At 41.5% G+C, this 25,694-nt stretch overlaps 2 protein-coding genes across 2 annotated transcripts; both read right to left on the minus strand.

The window, feature by feature from the left end:
• Positions 1 to 930: 930 nt before the first annotated feature.
• Positions 931 to 9,314, minus strand: csrnp2 (cysteine-serine-rich nuclear protein 2). The gene is made up of 5 exons (XM_039800856.1): positions 8,622 to 9,314; positions 6,737 to 6,909; positions 6,334 to 6,596; positions 4,641 to 4,937; positions 931 to 3,226 (listed from the first exon to the last, which is right to left on the minus strand). Exons 2-5 carry the CDS (start codon positions 6,894 to 6,896, stop codon positions 2,279 to 2,281), a joined length of 1,668 nt encoding a protein of 555 aa, XP_039656790.1. The 5' UTR covers positions 6,897 to 6,909; positions 8,622 to 9,314; the 3' UTR covers positions 931 to 2,278.
• Positions 9,315 to 9,685: 371 nt separating this feature from the next.
• Positions 9,686 to 23,104, minus strand: tfcp2 (transcription factor CP2). The gene is made up of 16 exons (XM_039800857.1): positions 22,778 to 23,104; positions 22,214 to 22,409; positions 19,631 to 19,782; positions 18,441 to 18,517; positions 17,798 to 17,903; positions 17,417 to 17,523; positions 17,039 to 17,191; positions 16,828 to 16,938; positions 16,011 to 16,102; positions 15,783 to 15,831; positions 15,195 to 15,288; positions 14,262 to 14,352; positions 13,797 to 13,903; positions 11,303 to 11,445; positions 11,101 to 11,152; positions 9,686 to 10,991 (listed from the first exon to the last, which is right to left on the minus strand). Exons 2-16 carry the CDS (start codon positions 22,333 to 22,335, stop codon positions 10,954 to 10,956), a joined length of 1,494 nt encoding a protein of 497 aa, XP_039656791.1. The 5' UTR covers positions 22,336 to 22,409; positions 22,778 to 23,104; the 3' UTR covers positions 9,686 to 10,953.
• Between the last annotated feature and the right edge of the window lie 2,590 nt (positions 23,105 to 25,694).

Raw genomic sequence — 25,694 nt, forward strand, 5'->3', positions numbered from 1 at the left:
GTCTATTAGTAGAAAGCCAAGGACAAAAGCTCATAATAATAGGCAGCTTTTAATCATCATCACTTTAAAGATGGTACTATGTTGAGGCAAGTCACGCGAACACACAAAAGGCCCACAATAAATCTAAAGCCTCACATTAACTACAGGAGACCGGTTTTTTTTTTTTTTTCTTCAATCTGATGGTTCAAAGCGTCATCTAATTAGGGTTGAAACCACTGCTTTGGTGCAACTCTTAAGCAGATTTATATTAAGACAATACAAAAAAAAGTAAAAAAAAAAAAGGCAAAGAAACCCAATCGGACACCTCATACACGGCAGCACATCCTGTGTTCGGCGAGCCGTCGCCAAAAGCGACAGCTGTAATTTGTAGGCAACAAAACAAAGGACTGATTTTGTGTAAGAAGAGTCGGCACACTTACGCAGATCAGTATTAATCAGACATCGCTTAAAAAAGACATTTAAAGACAGGCAATGTTATACGATTGCATTTACATACTCAATGACAAAAAAAATAAATGACTCTCCAGAATCTCCACATGAATAGTTTGCGGTGCAGAAGGCCTAGCTATTGCGTTTCTACGAGAGGCTCTGCAACACTTTTTACTTCTAAACATCAGTCATCGAGGAACAGCTCTGTGAAATCAGATTTCTCATGATGGCGGAGAGAGAGAGACAGAGAGAGAGAGAGAGAGAGAGAGAGAGAGAGAGAGAGAGAGAGAGAGAAAAAAGAAAAAAAAACAAAAACAAACTGTGAATCGTAAATATGTAACATCAGCACCTTTCAGGAATAAAATATGTATCCTCACTAATATACTCCCCCCTCCCCCTTTTCATAATACAGTACATATACATGTACACACGGATGCATACAACACTCCCTCGCTCACACAGACACGGTAATGTAAAGCGCGCACGCGCGCGCGCAAAGCGCGCGCGCACGCACGCGCGCACACACACACACACACACGCACACACACTAAAATATACAAAGTCAGTTCGTTGTCAATCTGTTTCATAAGTTAGTAACCTCACATCACTTTGTAGAACTACTTTCTTTGACTCTTCCCATGCTATATTCTTCATATGCAATCGGACTTGATTCGGAAATCATCTCTTCCTCATAATGTAGTAGAATTCATTAAAAGAGGAGAGGCCTGGGGAAGATCTATCCTGGCATGACATGACTGACCACATGGGGTTACGGCTATAGCAGTATAAAAGATCTCCTTTCACTCCAAAAAAAAACAACAACAACAACAACAACAACAAAAGAAAACAAAAGACTCAGGACTTCAAACCAACAGGATCTAATCCACAAAAGACACATTAATCAAGGAAATAATAAGGAATATCATAGGCATTGGAACTACAGGTAAACTAGAGGTTCTGTCGACAAAAATCCACTGCATTTGCACGAGCGGCGCGAGGTGAGCAAGAGCAATAACTAAGGCCCGGTGTTGGCCGCTGCTCTGTGTTGGTTTTCCTTCGTTAACAGCAGCGCCGCCAACACTGGCCCTCGGCTTCACAATGTGCGTACGGTTAAAAAATTTAAAATAAAAAGCAGCGACCTCGGCTCTGTCTTGCACATTGCAAATGCATATACAGTACACAAAAACAAGTATTTCCAGGATAATTAGGTCTGTTTTCAGCGGAGGATACTATCGGAGGCCTTTATTTGGCTTGACTACAGCACAGGTTCGCTGTAAGGGGGAGTGAGCGAGTAGGGATCTCGACTCGTGAGCTTCGGGCTCACCGCAAAACTATTTGTGTTTAGCATCGATAGCTTTGTTTTTATGTTGGTTTTTTTGATCATCACCAAACAAAAGGCTTACGTCAGCATTCCCACGTTGCGTTTTTCTGTTCGCTACGATGGGAATTAACAAAGCACTACTTGCTGTGTACTTTCCCATCGACTCCTACACACAAGTGTTACTTTTTGATTTTTTTTTTTAATGTTTTTTCCATTAAGGCCGTATTCATCACCCCTAAACTGAATTACGTACAATGTTTCCTTGTAACTGCATCCATATTACTTCTCGGGAGTAGTCTGTATGTGCTTTCAGCATTCCACACCCACACCACACCCCCCCCACCCCCTCCCTCCCCCTCAGGTCTTGTAATACTCACTTCTTATTCTCCACATAATTCAATGACAGTCACTACAAGAGATTGCAACCTGTAATAATTCTTGATAATAGCAGTGATAAATGTGAAATGTGTACATTTCTTTTCATCTTAGATGAAGCTATTGTGCAAAATATCTGCAGAGAAGCTAGAGCTAAACTTCGGGAGGCAGTGGATTGACTCCTTCCTCGGAGCACGCCTCCCGTTGGCACTGCTGCACACCAGCCGGGCTCTGCAGGGGGCTCGAGGGCCTCTCCTCCGCCACTGCCACGCAGCCCTCCGAGCGCAGGATCACATTGGTCAAAGACTTGCCCAAAATCGGCCTGCAGGGGATCTCATCATTTTTCGACTCCTCTCCTCCTCCTCCTCCTCCTCCTCCTCCTCCTCCTTCTTCTTCTTCTTTCCTTTGGCCTCCTCCTGAACCCTGTTCTCCCAGCGAGCGCTCCTCCTGTTCCGCCTCCTGCGCTCTGTGCAGGCTCTCGAAGGCCCCCGGTTGGATGGGGCCCAGCTGGTAGTAGAGCAGAGAAGTGGAGTCTTTGAGGAGGGCCGAGGGGCTCTCCTCCTGGTTGTCAGTGATGCAGAGCACTGTGGCCCCCGTGGGGAAGGGCCCCTGCAGGAGGACCTGCTCCACCCCCGGCACCCCCGCCTGCCCGGGCAGGAGGCAGAGAGGCTGCTGTGCGCCCAGCTCCGTCTGCACCGCCTCCCCCTCCGCCTCCTCGCGCTCCCGCCTCTCCTGCTCCTCGGCGCTCTGCAGGTGCAGCACGGCCGTCTCGTTCTCTCGCTCCAGGATGTCCTGCTCCGCCAGGAGATCCTGGACCTCCGCCGCCGTCTGCGCCTCGCTCTCCTCCAGCTCGGAGTCCAGGCCGGCGACGGAGGATAGGTCCGGAGACGTGGGGCAAGTGGAGGAGGGGGAGGACATGTGGTCGGATTCGGCGTACTGGTCGCCGGTCCCTTGTATCAGCACCCTCCTCTTCTCCAGGTCCAGCTTCATGATGGTGTGCAGGTAGTGAGTTCGGACGCGTAGAGGGTTGAACTCGATGCGGCCCGCCATGTTGCCGCAGCCATCCCGAGAGCAGCCACACGGGAACGACATTCGGTCCACCTGGGAATGAAAGAAGAGGTCATTTCAGTTCCAGTTTGATTTGATTTCAACAGGAGAGGCTGAACACTTTACGGACTCTTTTTATAAGTTATATAAATGTTTACAGTTAAATCCGGTTGTGGTTCCTCCTAGTCGAGTGAAAATATATTCAAAAAAAAGAGAAAGACCATTCATAAAGTTAAACACCCAAAGACCTGGATGATTCTTCTAACAAGTGTGCCACTATCATCAACAACATCAACAATACTAGGGCTGCAATGAACGATTATTTTTATTATTGATTTTCTTCTTCCATTTCTGTTATTTTCTTAATCTATAATTAATTTGCGTTTACAAAACATCAGAAAAATGTCCATCACAATTTCCTAGATTGAGACATCATCACCTCTTGTTCTTCTTGCCCCCAGTTATTACATTACATAAATGAGTTGTACGAATGGATGATGGTGTTATTGACTACTATTTGATTCACTGCATCAACGGGTTGATTTTGTTAAATTCAGCTCATTTCACCGCATTGATCAATAAAAGAGAAACTGCATTTCAAGCTCAACAAATGGCTCTGGCTGCAGCCCTGTATCATACCGTGCTTTGAATATACAGTAGCATTCACAATTCCTAACAGGAGAAAGAACTAACTGATTTATTTTACCAACTTAAATTAAACTACTGTACACATGCACAGAGGGTCCTTTTAGGTGGTTCTTTCTTTAAGGTGGAGACTTTCTTGGTGCAAATACTAATGCTACGTTTACATGCAAACGGAGATTTCAAAAATCTCCACTTTGGCCGGAGTTTTTAGAAATAATCGTTTTCTGTGATAAAAAGGAAAATATCTGGGTCTTCCCTTCGTGTAAACGGGGCCTGAAAAACAAAGTACAGACACTGTTTTTTTTAACAAATGGAAGACAGTGAGAGTGACCGGCAAGCAGAATAAAACAGCAGAGGTGCTCCAGGAACTAAATATATCTACGCAGTCATATTTTCAAACTATAAGGATAAGTCTCACTGGAATAATGAACATGTTTATTACATGGATACACAATTCTGGCTTAGATCACAGCAGATATTTTTTGACTGGTCATAGTAGGAAAGGCACAGGTGTTATTAATAACATTAGCGCTGACAGGGTGACAGTGAGCCAGGATGCACAGTACGGGGGCCCTGAAAGTCAAACGGCCGTCACGAATTTCCTTATTTATACCTGTGCTTTTTCTTCTGTGATGTCAAAGATTTCCCCTGAAAAAAGGCCACTGGGAATATAAATTGCACATGACTTCAAATGATTCAAGTATTGTAAACCGGGCACACATTTCATTGAGCAGTGAAGACTCATTCCAGCCTCAGTAAAAAAAAACTGCACAGTGGCTCCCTTCTCTCTGCACGTGCACACAGACAAGCCAACAGGCCTTACCTGGCACTTAATCCCAGCCTGGCTGCAGCCGCAGTGGCGCGGGTCGCAGTACAAGCGGCAGTCGCAGCCGCATTCCTCCCGCGAGAGGCGGATGGTTCGGAGCTCGGCTTTCTCCCGCGCATCGATGCGTGCGATGCCGGACGCTCGCAGGAGGGCTCGGCGGCGCTTTGTGGGCAGCGGCTGAAGAAAGAAGCAGTCGTCCACCTCCACCTCGTCCACGTCCAGGTCCTCATCGGATACGTCCTCCAGTGTCAGCAGGTCTGCCTGAGCGCACTCCACCGTGCCGTTCCTTGTCAGCTGTGGACGACAGTTAGTGTAGAACGGTGAGCTGGAGACAATAAGAGACTAATTCCCTATTTATAGCTCAAGAGCATGGTAGTTAAGATTGATACTTCACAAACAGCTTCATCTGTATCTTAAATCATTTCATACTGGAACTCTGAAATGGACAATGTTAGAAAAAGTACTCAGATCCTTTATTTAAGTAGTAGTAGTAAGTCCTGCTATCAAAAACCTACGTAAGTATAATAAAAGGAGTATTATCACCAAAAAGTACTTGTTCTGCAGAATATTGGCCCCCGCAACGGATTCATGATTCGTAAGCAGCATTTAACTGCTGTAGCTGGATCGAGCTTCTGATGAATATTGGAGAGTTTGACCTCTTTGCGCCATAAAGAATTATTTAAATGAAACCATTCCAAAAGATTATAAAAAAGGGAAATGTCGCTTTGGTGGACCTGCCAACAACTCAGATACACCTGGAATGTGACTACACACTGTCAAAAAGAGTAACCAGTAACTTTAAATGTAAATGTAGATACATGTAGAAGTATACACTAGCATATAAATGAAAAGTACGCGTAATTAAAAATTGTAAATGTACCCTCATGTTATATGATATTCTACATGTCAAGTGAAACAGGACACTGGGCTCATTCAAAAAAACGTTCTCTTAATCAATCAAGGGTGCATAACATTTTGTAAGACGTCATACGCAAAAGAATACTGTATACTTGACCCAAAACTAGGGATGCACCGAATACAGATTTTTGGGGTTCGGCCGAATACCGAATCCACTGGTTAAGATTCGAATCCAAAACGAATACCGAATCCTACTCCCATCCTCACAGTACACACATTAATGTGTGTAATGTACCTGAAGTTGCTGCATTTTGGCTGCTGTCTGTAGATTCCTTAATGCACAACTCGTATTCTTTCGGATGTTTCATACTCAAATGTTTTAACAGCGGTGATGTTGTGTATGGTTTAGGGTCCTCGCCACCACGAGACTAATCGGCATTGCAAATTGAACATGTAGCTCGACTTGAATCGCCTTCTTTTGACTGAAAGTACTGCCAAACAGCACTTTTTCTGCTCACAAGTTCCATTTTCCCTTTCTCACAGCCTACTGCATTGAACGCTCCCACCTACGTAACCACCTTCCTGTAATAAACGGCGGCATCATGACGTCGACCAGCGTAGCTCGCGTAGTCCAAGCGTAGGGTTCGGTGGAAACAAATTTGTAGGTTCGGCAGAAACCGAACCCCGCCAAAAAGCCCAATATTCGGCCAAATCCGAAGCCGAATCCTGGATTCGGTGCATCCCTACCCAAAACGAGGCACTTTGATTTACAAAGTCATCCCTTAAATCCAGTGATCAGTCACACAGGCTGAGATAAAGATGTGAACCCTACCTTCATCTTGCGGGCATTGAGCTTCTCTTGGCGCAGGTGCTGGCGTAAAGTGTGCCGGTGGCTCGTTTCCTGTTCTCGGGCAAACTCGCCCAGCGTGTAGTGTCTGATAGAGGAGTGGTGACGGGCCATGCCCAGGGAGCTGCCACCCTGGCTGGGCACGCTGGTGAACCCCTGCCGCCGGGGAAAGTAATACACCGTCACCACATCAAAACGTACCCGTTTTCCCCCCGGTGACGGCTTGTGCTGTCTGAGGATGGAGGTGGCTGAAGTGGAGAAAAAAGTAGGGAACGTTTGGAACTCAACGTTATACTTGAGTAATTAGATACTTTAACTAATCTAATTAACTGTTTGAGTGGGTTTTAGAGTGTATTGCCTTTAGCGTGTGTCTCCGGTTGTTCCTTACGGGTAAATGCAGTGCTGGAGGGGGGGTTGAGGCTGTCACAGCTGTCAGCGCTGTCACTGCTGGAAATGTCATCGTCGGAGTCCTTAGGTGTAGAGAATGGAGAGCTGTTGTCCACCTCTTCATATCTTCGTTTGAGGCTGAGGGACGAACCTGCCTCCATGGAAACTCGGTGTCTGAGGGCACAGAGGAGCACAGGTCCAGCCACAGACAACACACCGGGGCACCAGGAACAAAAAAGTGGGTTCTCGTGGATGATTTAAAACCCTTTCATCAACGAAAGGCAAAGTGTGGATAATGTTTGCGGCACTGTGTTATATCTGCTTGCTAATTAAACTCCTGAAAGACTAAATGCGTTTGGATAATGTGTATCTGTGTCAGTCAGATCGGCTCTCGGCACAAACACAGAAACCAAAAAAAGGTGACATCAGCTGTTTCTGTTTGGTCTCCTTTCATCTGTATTCCAGCTCCATCATTTCCTCCCTCTGCCGCCCCCCTCCCCTCCCCTCCATCTCACATCAAATCCTACTTTAAAATCATCAAGTCTAGAGACGTCACCATGGCAACTAGGCAAGCCAGTTTAAAGCGAACGGCCTTGAAGCAAATGACTGGCCATGGCTTTTTTTTTTTTAAATCTTAGTTCTGCTATAAACAGTGCAAAGGGAACTGACATTAGTGAAGGTGGCCATTCACAGCAGCGGGTTGCGGCCAAACAGGGTGAATGAAAAGCAGCATGTTATATTACATTATATTATATATATTATATGCTGAATATGAAAATGTTGAATATTCACGATGCTATTCCATAAAGACGTATGGTCATGCTTATCTTATTATATATTCCCTATGAATAAGGTACTTCTAAAAGGTAATTAATAGTTTGCTATGCAAAATCTACATCGGTAGTATGTATGAGGCACATTTTTGACTGTGTCTGGGTTAACATGCTACTGACAGCAACATGCTGCGTCTTTATTCCTTAAGGGGACAGCTCCAAATGAGCCATTTTCCAAGATCTCGAAGGGAAAATCCAGCCTGACGTGGGACTAACATGTAACATTTGTATAATATTGTTCAGTGTAGTTTGTCCTTATTCTAAATAGAGACACGGTGTAGGGATGATGTCATGTAGAGACAAATCCTGGAGCTGATCTGAGGACAGTGAATAATAAAACAACTGCTGCAGCCACGGTGATTTTTACTGGGATATGAGGACACTCCCTGTCAAAAAAAAAAGTCCTAAAATTGGATGTAATGTCTCAAACAGAAATGATGAGGCCAGAGTGTGAAACTAATCAATTCATGCCTTGATGCTTAGGGAGATGTCGTGTAGTCGGTGTTCATTGAAACAGTACACACATTGTATTTTAATGTGGATTTCCCATCTATGTTCCCCTTTGGAATTAGGGTTTTGACCTAAATTAAGACACCGGAGGAGGCTGCAAAGTCTTAACATGTTCAGTAAAGATGCCAGTGTGGTTATAGCATCAATGTGAACCATTTTCCACCAGGGGACTCCCAATATAAATAGGGCAAATGGAGCAGAGGCTGAATTTTGATAGTCTGCTCATTTCCCTTATGAAAATCAGCCTCACCCTCCTGTTCCTTTAAGGACTTAGTTGGACAGACTTGCAGTGTGCTTCCAGACAATTGGGACTACATGGTGTAGGCTATTTACCTTCCGGACAGGCGGTGTTGGTGAGGGGTTTGTTAAACTGGTGTACATGCCGCAACTGACTGCGTTGGAGAAGGTTGGATGTTATCTGTCCAACAGGCAAAGGCTCAACCGTCCTCTCTCTCCGACTCTACCCATTTTTTTTTTTACACACATAAAAAAGGCACACACAATGGCAAACCACCCGGTTAATGAAATACTAAACCCTCTTACCTGGGGCAGAATACAAGGACCCTTATTCCAACCAACTCGTAGGTCGTTTCCCTTTCCAATGTGAGCTGCACATCAATCTTTCAACGCCCTGTGAGATGCCTTTTTTAGTACAAAACCGATATCTCTGAACAGAGTATCCAGACTGCAACCGTGGGGCAATCGTAACCTAAAGTAATCGGTCTGGAAGCTTGCGTGACTGTCAATTTGCAACACTTCTATCTGACTATAGCAGGCTACTTAGGCTCCATGCTCATTGTTCTGCACACACGAAGAAAGCAGGAGCTGTCTGCTAGACCTGCGGGTTTTATTTAAATGTTGCATGCCTATCCATTTAAAGGACAGACGGCAGAAATAGGGACGTCATATGAATAGCTGCGATTTATTGCCTAACATGAATAATATAATTAGCCGAATGTCTTATCTTTCTGATAGGCTTGCGATGTAGAAATCCGCTGACATCTGTGTTCGTTTATCCTTTTTCTCGCCGGGGCGGGTTCAGTCGGCGGTGCTTACTTCGCTTTCGTCTCGCATTAACGCGGATTTTGGCTTCCTTTTTTTTTTAATCGAATGGAGTCAAAATGTTGCAAACGTAACGAGAAGACGCCTGCCTTTCTCCCCGTTCCGCCCCGGCCCCGTTTGTTACAATGTAACAATAGAGGAAGAAATTCTTCCCTGTAGCCGTATATATACTTTTTGTGACATCACAGGCATGCCTTGCGCCGGAGCATGCTGGGAAATGAAGTGATTTTTTCTTCTTCTTCTTTGTTCATATTGTGCAGACACAGACGTGCAAAATTTGTCTGGGATTTAACATAACCCTGACTCATACACAGTATGTAACATTATCATTATTGTGCCCTGTCTTTGTTAAAGCTAGTTTCCATAGCGACAAAATGCACGTCTGTAGCAGGCCTTCACATCTGTCCAGCAAAGGGAAAGGAATGTATTTAATATGAATACTTTTTTTGGGGGGGGGAGCTTAAGAACGTTTAGGATATGGTTAAAAATCTCATTATTTTATTTTTGCAAACATTTTAAAGAGACAAACAACAGATGGCAGCCAGTACATGGGTAAGTCTTTTAATAAACGCTAATGAGATGGGGCAAATATAGATATCTAAAATGACAAGCTATCATTTTCATGTAAGCAGCACAATGGACTGAACATAAACTAACTAGATCTCTTCACATGCAGCTCTGGTGTGCCCAACCGCTCCTTTTCATTACTGTTTTGAAGTATTAACATCCAAAAACAATAAAAAGAAGGGACATAAGTATGTTAAAAAAAAAAAATTGCCACATGATTCCTTGTGAAATTTAAAATTTTAAAATCTATTTACAAATAATGTTGGAAAATGGCCAAAAATAAACATGATGAAATGTTGGTGTGCTAAAAAAATAAAAATAAAAAAAGCTGATAGGGATGGGGGGCACATGGGCCAGAGACAGTTTGCTGGTGTAGCCACTGTGATCACTAACATAGACAGTGTTTCATCATCATTCAAAGTTCATAAGTAACAACCATGAGTGCCAGTGTGAGCTCTACACTAACTACAAGGATCTAACAGTGTTTGGGAATCTGCAAAACAGGCTTTTCTTTCTCAAAAGTGACAGTTCAAACCAGGAAAAGTGAAATTGTTAGCTTTTAAAAAGGAATCACAGATGTTATTGAGGACAGCTGGATGCCAAAAGTTTCCCTTGATGTCCTGATTGCTGATTTGATGTCTCTTGTGGTGCTTTGTTTGTGACCGTTTGATTGTGTTTGCTATCATGCTACCATGTTTCTTGCAGACTGCCTTGAGTGGATCCCGGTAAGGCAACCTAGCATGAAGAGGAGACATCATGCTGCTTTGCAGGCTGAAAGTCAATAACTGTCAGAGTAACTATCTCCCTTTCTGTCGTTTAGATTTTTTTTTGTTGCTTTATTTGGTTGTTGGTTTTATAAAGAGACGACAAACTGTTTCTGAAGCACAGAGCTTTGGCACACCAGATGCTCAGCTAACAAATAAACCGCGATAGCAGTTGTAGTGCTTCTAACCTCTTTCATGAGACATAAGCGACAGAGGAAAATGCAACCATTTATGGGAGACAATGGCAGGCGAGAAGGAGATTTTTCACTTCACTGTGGTAACAGTCACTCACTCAGAAGTAAGACAATAAGGTATAGTGAGAAGAGGGCCAGGTGATTCAGTCGCATGTTCATCCTAGCAGCCTCAAGATGTTTCTCAGGACGTCCCCACATAATCCAGGAACAGCGAGGAATATGAAGCTCTAGAGGGGCTGACTGGATCAAGTCTAAAGAAGAGAGCAATGCTTTTCTCTTGCCCAGTATTCACTTCAAGATGATATGGTAGCCGTCATTAGAGTCATCTGGAAACAAAAGAAAACATAGTTCATAAATAAACTCGCAATGATAAAGATAATCATGGTAAACATAGAAACACATAAATAATTATTTATTAATGCCACGCTTATATACCTTTCATTGTGTCCAAAACAAAACAAACTTCATCCTGAAAGTTCTGAATCATCTGTTAAAAAGAGAGTAAATGTTTAATGGAGGAGTGAAACAAGCTAATGCGGTTTATGAGCACGTTCAATGACAACTAGTCTCCATCGGTTTGTGACCGTGATGTGAAAGTGTAGCCTTGGTAAAGGCAGAGAGTAGAGGGATTACTTGCCTCGTCACTGACCAGCACATGGATGCCAGTGGGTCCCTGTTTGAAGATCTGATTGATCTGTCTGGGTGAGATGTTGAAGAGCTGAGCGATCTTCTCTGTCAGCTCAGCAGCTGTGAGCTCCTCCAGGTAAATGGCGTGATATACTGAATGATAAAGGCAAGCACGAAAACAAAAATTAAAAATTTTCACCTGCCATTTCTAGACAGTAAAATCTGTACTTAAAGTGAAAGCCTACCGGGACCTCTGAAGTAGCCTAGAAATCTAGACGCACCCTAGCGTCAGCGAATATAATTTGCAGCCAGGGTTCATCTAGCAACTGTCCGTTGGCCTGCGAGCTGGAAAAACCAAACTCTAGTCAGGCCAATCACATAGTGTATAGAGTCGGTGGGCGGGCTTAACATAAGGACGGCAGACTTGCGACGGCTCCGCATGAATTCCCTGCTACTTGAAAACAAAGAAGATGGCTGCTGCTGCTGGCGAACAGCAGCCTTTCGAATCAGCTTTGGCCACGACTCTAGAAGACTTGGACTTAAGCACAGAAATCATTCTTAAAAAAGGAATGATGTGTTCAGAGTTTTGCCGACCGGATAAGGCAAAAGTTTAATCTATCAACTAGCTCTGCTACCTTCTTCGTTGCTCTGCCTGGTTGTAGTGCAATCCTACTGTGTGCAGAGGGAATTTGAAAGACAACCGTTTATCCCACCTCTCGGATTGAGCCCCGCCAATGGTGAGTTCCCAGACCAGACATCTTGAAGTGGGTCTGGCTTGTCAGGCTACCTCTGAAGTTCACTAATTAAAGGGACACTTCACCGATTTAGCATTAAGCTTTGTATCAGTAGAAACCTGGTAGTATTTTTGAATGACAGTGCTTCCCTCCCTCATGTCCCCCTGAGAGGGGAGATCTCTGTATTGTGGGTCTGGAAAAAAGCCTCAGATGACGCAAAATGACAATTTTTGCGTCATCTGAGGCTTTTTTATTAGGAGCCACTTCCGCATAGCCCATAGGGGGTTGGACTGTCGGCTTTTTCCGGAGATTGCCAAGGAAAAAACGAGTGTCAGCCATCTTGAATCCTCGCTTAGCTTCTCAGCAGGAGCAGAAACTGTTCATCCCGAAGGAAATTTTAGAACAACAATTTTGTGCATTCAAACTACCGCACACATGTACCACCGGGATACATTGGTACAGATCGGAGAATATGCAGGACACTTTATTACAGACGCAATACTCCACACACTACGCGAGCTTCGCCTGCATGGAGACCAGCGGTGGTGCTCGATGGCTCTGGCCGGTAAAGAGACCTCATAAGCGGGGAGCGTTGAACAAGTGTGCCGGTGGAAAGCTAACGCTAGCTGGGCACCTGTTCCACCAATCCTGCTTGCAAGTGTCCACTCATTAAACAAACTGGACTACATCCAACTTCAACGAAACTCCCAACGTGAGTTCAGAGGCTGCTGTGTTTTTGTTGTTGGAAATATTGCTGTGGACAATCCAGCCTGCTGCTCTGTCACCGGGTAAGACTAGCTAGTGGAGGTGGGCTGTGTTACCACGGATAGCCTGTTGCAGAAATGGGGTGATTTGTATCCAACTAACTGCCAACTGCTGGTGGAGTTTGTGACTGTAAAATGCCGACCATTCTACATCCCATGCAAATTTACGGTTGTGTTTATACTCAATGTTTATACCACAGCCCACCAAGAGCTAATGCTAGTAGCTATGTGTTAGCCTTCTTTTATTACATGGCTTGGTTGAATTCTAATGTAGAATGCGGTCTGTTATTTTCTTGATAACAGACCGCTGCTAAGGATAACACACCGTTGCCATGGACACAGTTCTGTTCACTCTGGAGCTATCAATCAATCCGCTGAAAGAAGTCCGGATAATGTATCAGCTGTGGCAAAAAAGTATATATTTTAAATGTGTAACACCACTTGAAACGTTTTTTCGTGTATATGGTTGAAATGCCAATAAAACACACTTGTTGAGTTGATCGCCTCACTGTCTGTCTGTAAAGGGTAGGCGTGGCTTGGGAGTAGACACTAAAGCAGCAAAGCAAGTGCATTCTGGGATTTGGTGTCTTTCATCCACATGAGCCAAAAACACATTTTCTGGCTTTTCTTGGCCTAGAAGCCACCAATTTCTAAAAAAAATTCACATTTCTACTACATAAGTGACCCAATTTAAATATATATATTCATCTTTCCAATGGTGAAATATTCCTTTAACACATTACCTTCTCGGTTTAGTCCGTATTAAAACCAAGATATAAAAACGTCAGTTTTACAAGAAGCTGCCAAACTATTTCTGAGCCTGGCGCCTTGGGCCGCTCTTACTTTTCTTTTTTCATTCCAATGTTTGATCTTATGGTACGGTGATTGTGGGATTTAGAGGTGTGCCTTCTAGCTTCTCAAACTCTCAGGCATCCTGTACTGAATTCAAAATTGAATTTATGCTTTTGCTATAACAAAACATGCTTGAACATGAACATGCACTGACCAAAGAAAGTGTTGGCGGCGGCATCTCCGTTTTCATGCTTCGGTTGCTGCTCCCGTGCCTGCTGAGACTCCTGGCAAACGTAAATGGTCAGCCTCGGGCGAACCACCCTGTAAACGGCATCCACAGAGAGGAAATAACAATATGTCCATACGTGTGTGAAGCCTTTCTTACGATACATCAGGTGTATGACACATTATAAGATGGGATTCTGCGATTGTGTCTCTGTGTCCCAAACCAGCAGCGGCAGATGACCGCCCACCAAGAGCCCGGGTCTGTCTGAGATTTCTCCCTAAAAAGGAAGTTTTTCCTCACCCCTGGTGCACCAAATGCTTGCTCTTGGGAAATTGTTGGGTCTCTGTAAATCATAGTGTGGTCTAGACCTACTCTATCTGTAAAGTATCCTGAGATAACTTCTGTTGTGATTTGACACTATAAATAAAATTGAATTGATTAAAGAAGACCCACCGTCCTTTCAGTGCATTGAAGAGTCTTATACCATCAGCTGGCCCACAGATCTGAATGACATCCTCCCTGGTCAGCTTCAACAGGTCTGCCCCTGGTACACAAAACACAAGACCTTGCTTAAGAAAAGGTTCGACTCCGACCTGCGGTCCTTTGCTGCATGTCATTTCCCCTCTCTCTCTCTTCCCTTTCACATCTTCAGCTGTCCTATATAATAAAGGCCTAAAATGCCCAAAAAAAGAATCTGGTGTGCTTGGTGTCATATAGAGTTGAGGTCCCCCTTTTGTCACCCTGCGCACTCTTAACAAAACCAGATCTCTTGTCTACAGTTGTTTTTTTTTTTTTTACATGGAATATGTAACATTGCTGGTTTCTAACATATATCTGATAAGTAAGTAATGACTTAGTAATTGTGAACTGTTATTGACTAATCGGACATGACAAGAACATCCATAGCAACGTAACACAGGCTCATTCACAGTGTTTTGTTAGACCTTTTTTTTTTTTTTTCCTGAGTCTTAAAGAATAATTAAGAGATCATTTTTAAAGTGCTCTGTAAAAGGCCAAATGGCATTTCATTTCTCTTTGCATGTTTTACCTTACACTAATCACACAGCACTGAATTCCGTCTTGTGCCATGTTGAAAGTGACACAGAAACTTTACTAGGTTCAATTACTGTTGTGACATTCACGTAAAAGCGTTTATTCAGACATGAGACCCACACGTTCAATTACAATGACATTTACATAACAAGGTGCACGTCTGAAGGAGGCTTATTTCTACTCATATTCCTGTCTCTTTACTCTCTAAAATGTTACAAATGACCAGAGCCCACGAGGGCTTCAGTCAAGCTTTTTTTGTGACAGTCACAAGTGACACAAGTGATACTAAAAAGAATGGGTGTTTAACTTTTATTTATTCAAGAGCCACATTACCTGAGAAGTTGGTGAAGAGCCGACAGAAGGGTGAGAAGCGGTTTCTTAAAAGCCACTGTTGTGCATCCTGTGGCGTTGCTGTGGGTAACAAATTCTGTAGGAGGGAAACACAAAGACAGAATCCAGAATGAAACACTTCATTCTCGAAGAGCATCTCAGAGCTTGCTTGTAGCAGTCACGAGTGAAATTACTGGCATTTTCTAAAACGTCCTCATGCCATACAGGATACTGTATGTCCTATACTTGAGAAAACACTGAAAAATCGTCATCTGTCCAAATATATACAGCGTGTACAGCATGAAATATACTGGTCCTGTTTCAAGGCTAAATAATAGAAGCATTGAATCATGGGCTGGTTCCCTGTAACGCATAGAAAAGATAAAATATATTTTTATATTTTTCATTATTAAATGCTTTTATCCACACCTTGAGGTTCATTTGTTTGTTTTCAAAGTGCCGGGAGGCAGAGCTTTAACATCCAGATGTCAGCTTTGCATTTGTCAACATTAATATTCATGTGCAGTAGTTCAGGGAGGCAGGAGGTAGCCAGGCAGGGAATCCAGAATGCGGAAATGCACTTGTACTTACATCTGCTACCTGAACGACAGGCTCAGGCTGATGGGTTGGCGATCCATTCCTAAAAAGGATGAAAAATTTACCATGTTAGAAGCCTGGAAGAATACAGAGACCCACATTAAGCAGAATTTAAACATCATGCATGTTCCTCACTAACCAAAACCACACAGCTACTATGTGGATTTTATGATAAAATCAATTCAACCACCATTAATCATGAATCATTGACAGAATGTATACCCTTCCGCAACTGGGAAGCTGTTGTGTGTGCTTGTGCTGAAGCCAGGAGATGGGGAGTTGCTCACATATGTGACCTCAGGCCAGGGACAGCACTGCAAAAGAACACTTGTGTTATTGTGGCACCTCAGATTTACATTTCTGCTGTCAACAGTTATAAGCTGCAGCTTTCCCGTACATTTAAGTTCTGTTTGTGTGTCATCCACAACTGTATTTCCTAGTTTTAAATAATTTGCTGAAATTTGAGCCAAAGTTCATTAATTCATTAGATGGACAATTGATTATTTAATTTATTTAATTTCTAATCAACTATTTGTAACCGCTTGTGTAATCGATTCTATTGTTTGTTGCAATAAAAACCTGCCAATCATTCTCTGATTACAGCTTCGGAATGTGAGGATGTGCTGCTTCTCTCTGTATTATGTCACTGTAAAGTGAACGTCCACACAGCATTCCGGGATGGGAAAAAAAAAAAGTGCTTTGGTTTATTGCCATTTCTTTGAACCAATCACAATCGTCATGGGCGGCACTAACGCCGCACAGAGCAACAGTGCCTCTGCAACATAGCCTCGGAAAGGAACTTGTGTTGGTGGAACATGTGGACATTCAAAAGTTGTTTTTGTCGTGCGACAGAAAACTCAGATTGGACAGATAGTCTAGCTAGCTGTCTGGATTTACTCTGCAGAGATCTGAGGAGCAGTTAACCATAGTCCTCAACGGACATCCGGCCTAAAAAGAGTGACATTAGCCGGAATTTCCTGCGGCACCGGAGCAAATACGGAAGTGGAATGTCGTGTATATAGACAAGTGATATGCTAACCTCTGTCAGGATTGTGGTTTTATAGGAGGGCTGGTACTTTTCCTTTTCCTGTGGCGCCTTCTTCTCCATCTTCTCTCTGTCAGTCTTCTGCTTTCTGTCTGCACCTTTAGGCTGAAACAGGTCATGTGTGAGTTATTTAGGTGGTGGTCATAAATAATAAGTGTGTGCAGTACATAAATGGTTTTTTCCCCCCCCTTCTCTTTCTCCTCACCTTGAAGACTTTGACCTGACAGGAGGCAGAGTGGAGGTGTTCTGTGTACTCTTCATTCTCATTCTCTTTAAACGTGTCGATCTGGATCCGAAAAGGCACCCCCTTTTCTCCTCCATGCTTGCGCATTGTGAATTCTGTGCTGATGCAGTGTACCTAAAAAGGAAAAAAGGAATATAAAATGTGAATCTGTGCAGGAATGATGACATAAGATAAAACTTAGGTCAGTTAAATCAATAAATAAACAGATCTTGGATAACCTGTTGTATTAGTGATTACTGCCTACAGAATGACATTCATGCCTCAGATTACTGATGTTGCTTCTTTTTTTTTATGATTGAAAGTAATTCAGGAAAACAAAAGTGTTGTCCGTCATGCTACCTGGATAAAAACTGAGGTTCTTTTTGATGGGTCCCAAAGGAACTCCACAGTGTTAAGCTGAGTAGGGTTAGCCCTGGGGTCGATTATGCCGACGGACATGGGGATATCTGCAATGGATCAATGTAAAACAAGCCGTTATCAAAAGAGTACTTAATGGACACCATCTTCTCCAGAATATCACCATTGTCACCTAAACCTTGTACTTATAGCTCAGGCTAACAGTCAATATCCTGGATTCAACCAAAAACTACTGGATGGTTAATATGCATACAAGACTGCACAGCAACATTCTTTCCACACACAAATCAAATATGTATGTATAAGACCCAGAACCTTCGGGAGCCATCAAAGCAGACCGGCCATTTTTTATTCAGTGCTCACCCAGGTCGAGGATGCGATCCCCGGGCCTGTTCCAGCGCCAGCCCTCCAGCTGCTGGTGTTCTGTGTACTGAAGTCGTCGGTCATGAAACACCACACGGATGATGCTCTGAAATTCAAAGAGATTAATTCAAGGCAGATCTTAATGCTATTGAAGCTAACATGTTTATTGTGGTTTTTCCCGGCAGACCTGTGCAAATATATTGTAATATATGTTAGGGCTGCACGATATGAGGAAAATGTGCGATAACGTTGTCCACTATTGCGATAACAATATTACTTGTGATAAATAAACAGATATTAAAGCATGTACTCAGTTCTGCTGCTCTCAGTAATCTTTTCAAATACAACACAGTGCTTGTTGAATTCAAAACAAATCATTTCCAACATTATTTTATTGAACAAATTGAACATTGAATTGAATATAAAAGGCACCACTTAAAAAAGAATGAGTTACATTTTAATGTGCACTTTTCTGATATTTTCTTTCAACTAAGAAAAAAATCGATTTTGTGTCTATTGCGATATGTCGCAGCGTTTCATGATGTGTATATTGCGCCAGTTGATATTGCGACGACGACTAAAAAAAACTGATATATTGTGCAGCCCTTATTTATGTGTGTGAACTGGCATGTCTGGATCTTACCTTCACCATTTTATCAGTGATTTCCGGAAGTTCACCAATTTTCCGATTGTCAAGCATTCTAATTTCATAGGACTGCCCTGTAATGACAAGTCCACATAGTGAATAAAAAGTGGGGTGTGGTCCTAAATATTTTTAAATATTATATTATAAATATTTAAAAGACAGTGATGACTTTAAGACACTGTTGCAGGCTACGTTTTAAAGCTAGAGTGAAGATAAAGGTATATGAAACTACACTCCCTAAGGCATCCACTGGTCATGTTAGCTCATTGCAAAGGGGGGCTTAATAACACTCCAAAGTTAGGCTAAATTTTGGCAAGGGAAAAACTGGCATGGCCATTTGCAGGATGTTTGGCTTTAGGAATACCGTCTCTGCACCTCACCCTCTGCACTAAAGCACGCGTACAATTTTTTCTGGTCACTCAATACTCTAGAGTTGCCCTTTATTATGTTGACCGCTGTAGTGTGTTCATGTTAAATAAAAAGTACATTATTATGCATCTGCTTTTGGGGTCAATTCTTAATGTCAACATTAATATTTCAACTAATGCACCAGGTTAGAGGGTTCCAAGTACAATTTACAACATTAGTTATCTGAGAATCTCTTTCATATTGAAACTAAATTTGTATTTTAACTGAAATATCCGATAATCAAAACGATTTACGATCGAATTGGGACCTTGTGAATCGGAAAATCAGTGGCGATACCCAGCACTAATAAAAAGATCTCAATAAACATTCACAGTTCATATCCAACCTTTGTAGTCGTACTAATCACAATAATATAAAACATGATTTTTTCTACATCCTTGTTTAGTTATTTATATCACATACAAGAGTAATGTTGCCCATGGTAACACCATGACTATAAAGCCAATTCTGCAGTACCACATAACCATAGATAAAGATGATACATCACAATATCTGTGTAACTGCAAATAACAGGCTGAATTGCCAGAAAAAAATTGTATCACTATATTGGTGCCAGTGTATCAGAAACACAACCCCACAGACCATATTGCAATATATTTCCATTTTAACCCCCACGTCTATAAAGATTTACAGTCATCCAGGTAATGAAATATCTTGAATAACTAGTCTAAAAAGGTAACTGAATTTGCTTTCAGTTGTTCCTGACATCAAGTTTACACAAATCTGGACAGAAGTGTGGCTGGGCTCCTGATGCTGACCTTGGTTGAGGTAGGTGAGGGTTTCATCGTGCAGTTTAACTGCCGGCGAGGTAGCTGCACACAGAACATACTGAAAGGGAAGGATCTTGTTGTCGCTGTCTGGAGGCAGGTTGGACTCCTCCTGTTTGAAGATGGGGAGGGCAAGCACATCGCTGGAGAACAGAGACAAAAGAACAGCGCTGTTAATAAGCTGCCAAAGCCTGATCACTGTGGGACACACTCATTATTTCATTTTTTATTAAACAAGTCTACAGAAGATTTAAATTGACATTTAACTGTTCAAGCTCATTACTTTCAACCTCACAATAAATTGAAAGTTAAGTGGGTTAAGTCAAATGGAGAGTCTTACCCAACACTTGAGGCTGAATGACGGGTTAGTGTGTTTGTCAGCTTTGCAGTTCATTAATTATAATGGAGGCAACTACTAAATACCAAGGTATCCAGTGAGTATTTCCTCTCAACAGAAAAATTTCAGGAACAAGCGGTACCGGCTTTGCAGTTTGTACTGTAGCATTTAACAGAGCACTTAGCCAGCCAGGAAAGGGCAAAAAAAGAGAGGCATTTTCCTCCAGCAAGTGTTCAAGGCTGCAAAACTTAAAAGGGTTTCACATGATTCCCATCATGAAAAACTGAGCACAAGAATCATATCTATTTGGACTTTAAACTCTTGATTATGTATGTATGTATTTATGTATGTATGTATGTATGTATGTATGTATGTATGTATGTATGTATGTATGTATGTATGTATGTATGTATGTGTGTGTGTGTGTGTGTGTGTGTGTGTGTGTGTGTGTGTGTGTGTGTGTGTGTGTGTGTGTGTGTGTGTGTGTGTGTGTGTGGTCTGAATGCACTGCATGTGAAGGAATTCACATGCAGTGCATTCAGACCTCATTTTTTCACATTGTTATGTTGCAGTCTTATGCAAAAAAATCTTTAAATAGATGATTGGTTTCTCATTATTCTACATTCAATAAATAATAATGACAAAGCGAAAACTGGATACGATTTTTTTTAGCAAATGGATTAAAAAGATAGAACTAATATATCAGACTGACATAAGTATTCAGACCCTAACTCAGTACTTAGTTGGAGCAAATTTGGCAGCAATTACAGCCTCAAGTCTTCTTGGGTATGACACCAAAAGCTCTGCACACCTTGATTGGAGCATATTTAAAAAAACGGATATCTTTGTCACAGCACGATGTTGCCACCACCACGTTTCACCGATGGGATGGTAATGCGCTTGTGGTGAGCGGTGCCTGGTGTCCTCCAGACATGATGCTTAGAATTGAGGCCAAACTTTTCAGTCTTGGCTTCATAAAACCAGAAGAATCTCAAGCAGGCTTTCACTGATGAAAGGCTTCCAAATGGCCAATCTGCCAAAAAACCCAGATCGGTGAAGTGTTGCAATGATAGTTATCCATCTGAAACTCTCTCCTATTTTCACACAGGATCTCAGCCAGAGTGACCATCAGGGTCTTTGTCCCCTCTCTTACCAAGGCCCTTCTCCCCCGATTGATCAATTGAAAGTACCACAGATGGACTTCAATCAAGGTGAAGAAACATCTCAAAAGATGATCAAGAGATATGGGAGGCACCTAAGCTAAATATCTAGTGTCATATCAAATGGTATGAATACTTGTGTCAATGGGATATTTTAGTTTTTTCTTCTTTATAAATTTGCAAAAAATTCTAAAATCCTGTTTTCGCTTCGTCATTACTTAAACAATGTTAGCATATGGCTGCAACATAACAGAATGGGGGGGAAAGTGAAGGGGTTTGAATACTTTTTTGAATGCAATGTATGTATGAATTCAAAGTGCAAAGACATTTCTCTGCTCAAACTGCACACTGATGTCTACACAAAGCATATCTGAGAGAAAAATATGAAACACTGCACATTAATAAAAACCCATCTGATTAGACAGAAACCTTTGATCCCTCATCTTAAAAATATACCAAATACCTTTGTATATAATCTTCAATCTATTTCAAATAATAGTGCTAGTGTTCAGCAAATTATGGGATTTTGAAAACAACTATGAGAAACAAACCACAAAGCAAGTTATACTGTAAGTGAACTACAAAGCAACGGTCATAAAACCACACTGTTAAAGCAGAGGTCAAGTGAAAACACACACTGCTGACATTTAAATCTCAAGCAGGTGACAGTTTCACTAACTTTAGAAAGTGACAACTGAAGAAGGCATCACTTTGCCATTACTGTCACTGTGTACACCAATTAGGTATATGTGCAGTTACGTGTCCCAAATTCCCCATACAATGTCCTTAATTAATTATGAACCTGCTAAACCAGCTGTGCTACCCTAACCCTAACCTGTCTCAAATAAGACCCTCAGCATTTGGGAAATAATTTGGGACACTAAACTGCATGTATACCAACCAATTAAGCCCACTAAATAAAACAAAAATATATTTTTTTATATCAATTTTAAACAGGTTTGACTTGTATTTAAAGAAGTCACAAATCACATGACAATATTTGGGTAAAAAAATCTAAGTGTAGCACTAGCTGCAAGAAGACAATGCACAAGCACCCGTATAAATCTCATACAGTACCTCATGCTGTATGCCCCAGCTCCAAGCTCCTGCCCAATGCCCGACAGACTGGCATCAAAGTCCTGGACCAGTCCGGACTCAATCACTTCATCAGTGAGAGGTAATTTCAGAGCCCACGCCATGGTGACGATATGGAGTTCTCACAGAGTGCAGTTCCGTTTCAAACTTGCGCAAAGCTTTCCCACAGCCTTCCAATCTTTAATGGAGAAAGTGAAAGAAGACGTTTGTTATCACTGAACGTAACTCCAACTTTAAAACGGTTAGAACAACGTAACGTGTGGATGTTTTATTCGGAGGACATATTCAAAATAAACGAGATTAAAGGGTCAAATTAGCATTAGTTTGTGGAATTGACAGTAACAGGTTGTCATGCTGAAAAATGCAGAGCTCCTCCTGATGTTAAACGTTATATGCACGTGTTATGCAGCCGTGCACTTATGTTCTGTGAAGATAAAAATAACTTGTGTTGAGCCACATTCTTTTTAGTTGTTACTCTTTTTTTATTTAGGTAGATAACGTAATAAAACAGAAGAAACCTAATACAACTGAAGAAACGTATCATACCTTTGAGTGAGAGTGCAGCTAACACTGCGACAGTTTCATGCCATCATGTCGCGCTCCTTCGCCCCAGCACTAGAACAAACATGACGAGCTAACCTGCTACAAGCTCGTACAGCTTGCTTGCCAGCTAGCTTAGCAAGGATACAGCTAGTTATTCTTTGCCTCACTTATGAGGGATTCACGGGAACAATGTATTCCTGGTAAACGTATATATTCCACGAAACATATTTAAATTAGTTCAGGCTCCTAAATATATGTAATAAAATATGTCCTGCTTTTGTTTGTTTATCTAGCTTCATCAGGAAGAAAAAAAAAGCTTCCGTAACTTCCGTTTCTTCTTGGTCTTTTTCTTCTTTTAGGTTCCCTTTAGTGTAGAAGCGTCAGAGCCGTAATGGCTGCCCCACCCCCCACAGGTCAAGGTTTGAACTACATTCTTACATACAGTCTTCTTTTTTTCTTCTTCTTCTTTATTCATTCATTCAAGAATACAAATATACAAACAAACAAGGCATATAACAAATCAACTTCAAAAATAGAGCTTTTGCCTCGGGTCGAGCATATAAACAAAACCTAGGAGCTTATACATAACAAATCAACAAAAAGAATAAAATAAAATAAGAGAAAGTAAATAGAAGGGACTATCTCAAATTAAGTTAAGAGTTTCAAGTAAATAAATTAATTCAAGGCTTTTTTTTTTTTTATCCTTAACCCGTTCCAATGACTTACTCAAAATATTTAACTAATTCTTCGCCGGAAGCTGCCGTGACCTAACCACACACACAGAACGTGGAAGCATGTGGCTGTTTGCCAGAAGACACATTTTGTTTCAAAAGAAGCTGGATGCAGGAAGAAAAACACCGCTGGCTAAACTATTTAAAAATGGCGGGTTTGTTCAGGACACCCGTTCTCTCAGTTCTCTCACAGTTTTTTTTTTACAACTGCTTACACACAAAATCTTTTCATGTCACACGATTTTTGAAACCTCTCACTCAAAGTGCAAAACTACACACCAAATCTCCAAAACCATTAGCTATTTCTCAGCCTTTCACTCAGTTTTCAATTGCATAAAACACTTTTTTCAAAACACTACACACAATTCTCTATGTAAGACCTTATACAGCCTATGCGTAAGACACAAAAATCTAACAGGAAGTGACTTGCTTTCCTTTTCCAAACAACCAATCAAAATGCTACACTTATTCACCAGGTCACACACACACTCCTCACATGTGCAAACACATTATGCTTAACTGAACACTAACCAATCACTGCTTTAGTATAGGCCTATACATAGGTCAAAGGTCAGATTACCTGTTTTGAACAATGGATGCCAACAATAGACAGAGAGCAAAGGAGAGGAGGAGGTAGAGACAGGGGACGACAACGAGGAGGAGGAGGAGGAGAGAAGAAGAGAAAGAAGGAGAGCCATCTCTGATGAGATCAGGGCCACATTTATTCATCATGTGATCAACCACAGATTGACCATGAGAGAAGCCCATCTTTACAGTGGCGTCCATACTTCAAACCTTCAGAAATGAGAACAGGTATGCAACTATCTATTTCAGCATTAGAAGTCAATCAGACTTTGTTTTGCATAAAATATCCCCACACCCCCGCCCGACACATAAGCATGCGTGTGCATGCACACACACAAGCATAAAATATACAAAGTCAGGTCATTGTCAATCTGTTTCATAAGTTAGTAACATCACACACACACACACACACACACACACACACACATTCTTTACTCTAAAAATGATACCTTTGGTTTACATGTTTGTAGTTTTGTTTTCTTGTTTCATGCTACTCTATACAACATTGTACTACTCTTAAAAACGTAATATTTTGCCCAATAAATATTTTCTGTTTTACTTTAACATTTCATTGTTGTTTACAGTGAACTTTTCAACCCCTCTCAGCAGACTACTTTCTCTCTAGAACATTGTAAATGTAGATATAGGACTATGAAAGACAAAAGAGCTTTAGATTTAGAAAAACAGTGTGTACATGGTATATCCAAAAGTGTAGCCTACTATTCTGAAAAAAACGTTTTTGCCATTTGATGCAAATGCTTCATTTTGAGATGTGTGTGTGTTTATGAGATTTATTGGGAATTGTGTGTAGAGTTTTGAAAAAAGGAGACAAAGTTTTTGAAAACGTGTGTAAGCAGTTGGAAAAAACTGTAATACATCCATGGGACACCCCCGTCTGTTGCTAGCAATGATGACGCAGTGATTTGTGACAATTCTCTCCGACCAATCAGTAGTCTGCAGGTTTTTACATCACTTTTTGCCTCAGCTCGCTTGGAACCTCCACGGAGGTTAAACTAAATAAATAAATAAATACATAATAATAATAATAATAATAATAATAATAATAATAAGATAATTTATACTTTATTAATCCTGCAAGGGAAATTACAAGTAGGCTTCCGTGAGTGTTTTTCTTCTAACGTTAGTTAGTTGAAGCTAAAGTCTGTAATAAACTAAGTAACTAAAACACTCAATGTGTCTTTGAAACAAAACAATTTTAGCATAAACTCTTTTCTATTAAATCAGAGTTTCAGTCTGCAGTTTCAAACTGTAGTTTTCATATTTTCCATCAGATGGAGACATGACACAGCTCTGCTGTCTTTAAAAAGCATCTAAATCAATGTTTCTGCTAATCACATTTCACAGACACAGTGGTGGGATGTAACTAAGTACATTTACTCCAGTACTGTACTTAAGTCCAAATGTTGAGGTACTTGAACTTTGCTTGAGTCTTTTCTTTTCATGCCACTTTCTACTTCTACTCAGCTACAGTTCAGAGAGAAATATTGTACTTTTTACTTCACTACATTCATCTGACAGCTTTAGTTACTAGTTACTTTACACATTAAGATTTCTGCACACAAAACACACACAAACACACACAC

The sequence above is a fragment of the Perca fluviatilis genome, chromosome 5 (assembly GCF_010015445.1).
Source record: "Perca fluviatilis chromosome 5, GENO_Pfluv_1.0, whole genome shotgun sequence".
In the NCBI taxonomy this organism is placed as follows: domain Eukaryota; kingdom Metazoa; phylum Chordata; class Actinopteri; order Perciformes; family Percidae; genus Perca; species Perca fluviatilis.

Excerpts from the sequence above, each read along its gene's own strand:
- csrnp2 (XM_039800856.1), bottom strand. The coding sequence starts at position 6,896 with ATGGAGGCAGGTTCGTCCCTCAGCCTCAAACGAAGATATGAAGAGGTG. Across the intron at positions 4,938-6,333 it reads TCAATGCCCGCAAGATGAAG|CTGACAAGGAACGGCACGGT; the intron begins GTAGGGTTCACA and ends TGTCGTCCACAG. Across the intron at positions 3,227-4,640 it reads AGGCTGGGATTAAGTGCCAG|GTGGACCGAATGTCGTTCCC; the intron begins GTAAGGCCTGTT and ends TTTCATTCCCAG.
- tfcp2 (XM_039800857.1), bottom strand. The coding sequence starts at position 22,335 with ATGGCGTGGGCTCTGAAATTACCTCTCACTGATGAAGTGATTGAGTCC. Across the intron at positions 15,289-15,782 it reads CTGTCGTTCAGGTAGCAGAT|AATTTGTTACCCACAGCAAC; the intron begins GTAAGTACAAGT and ends TCCCTCCTACAG. Across the intron at positions 11,153-11,302 it reads ATGTGCTGGTCAGTGACGAG|ATGATTCAGAACTTTCAGGA; the intron begins GCAAGTAATCCC and ends TCTTTTTAACAG.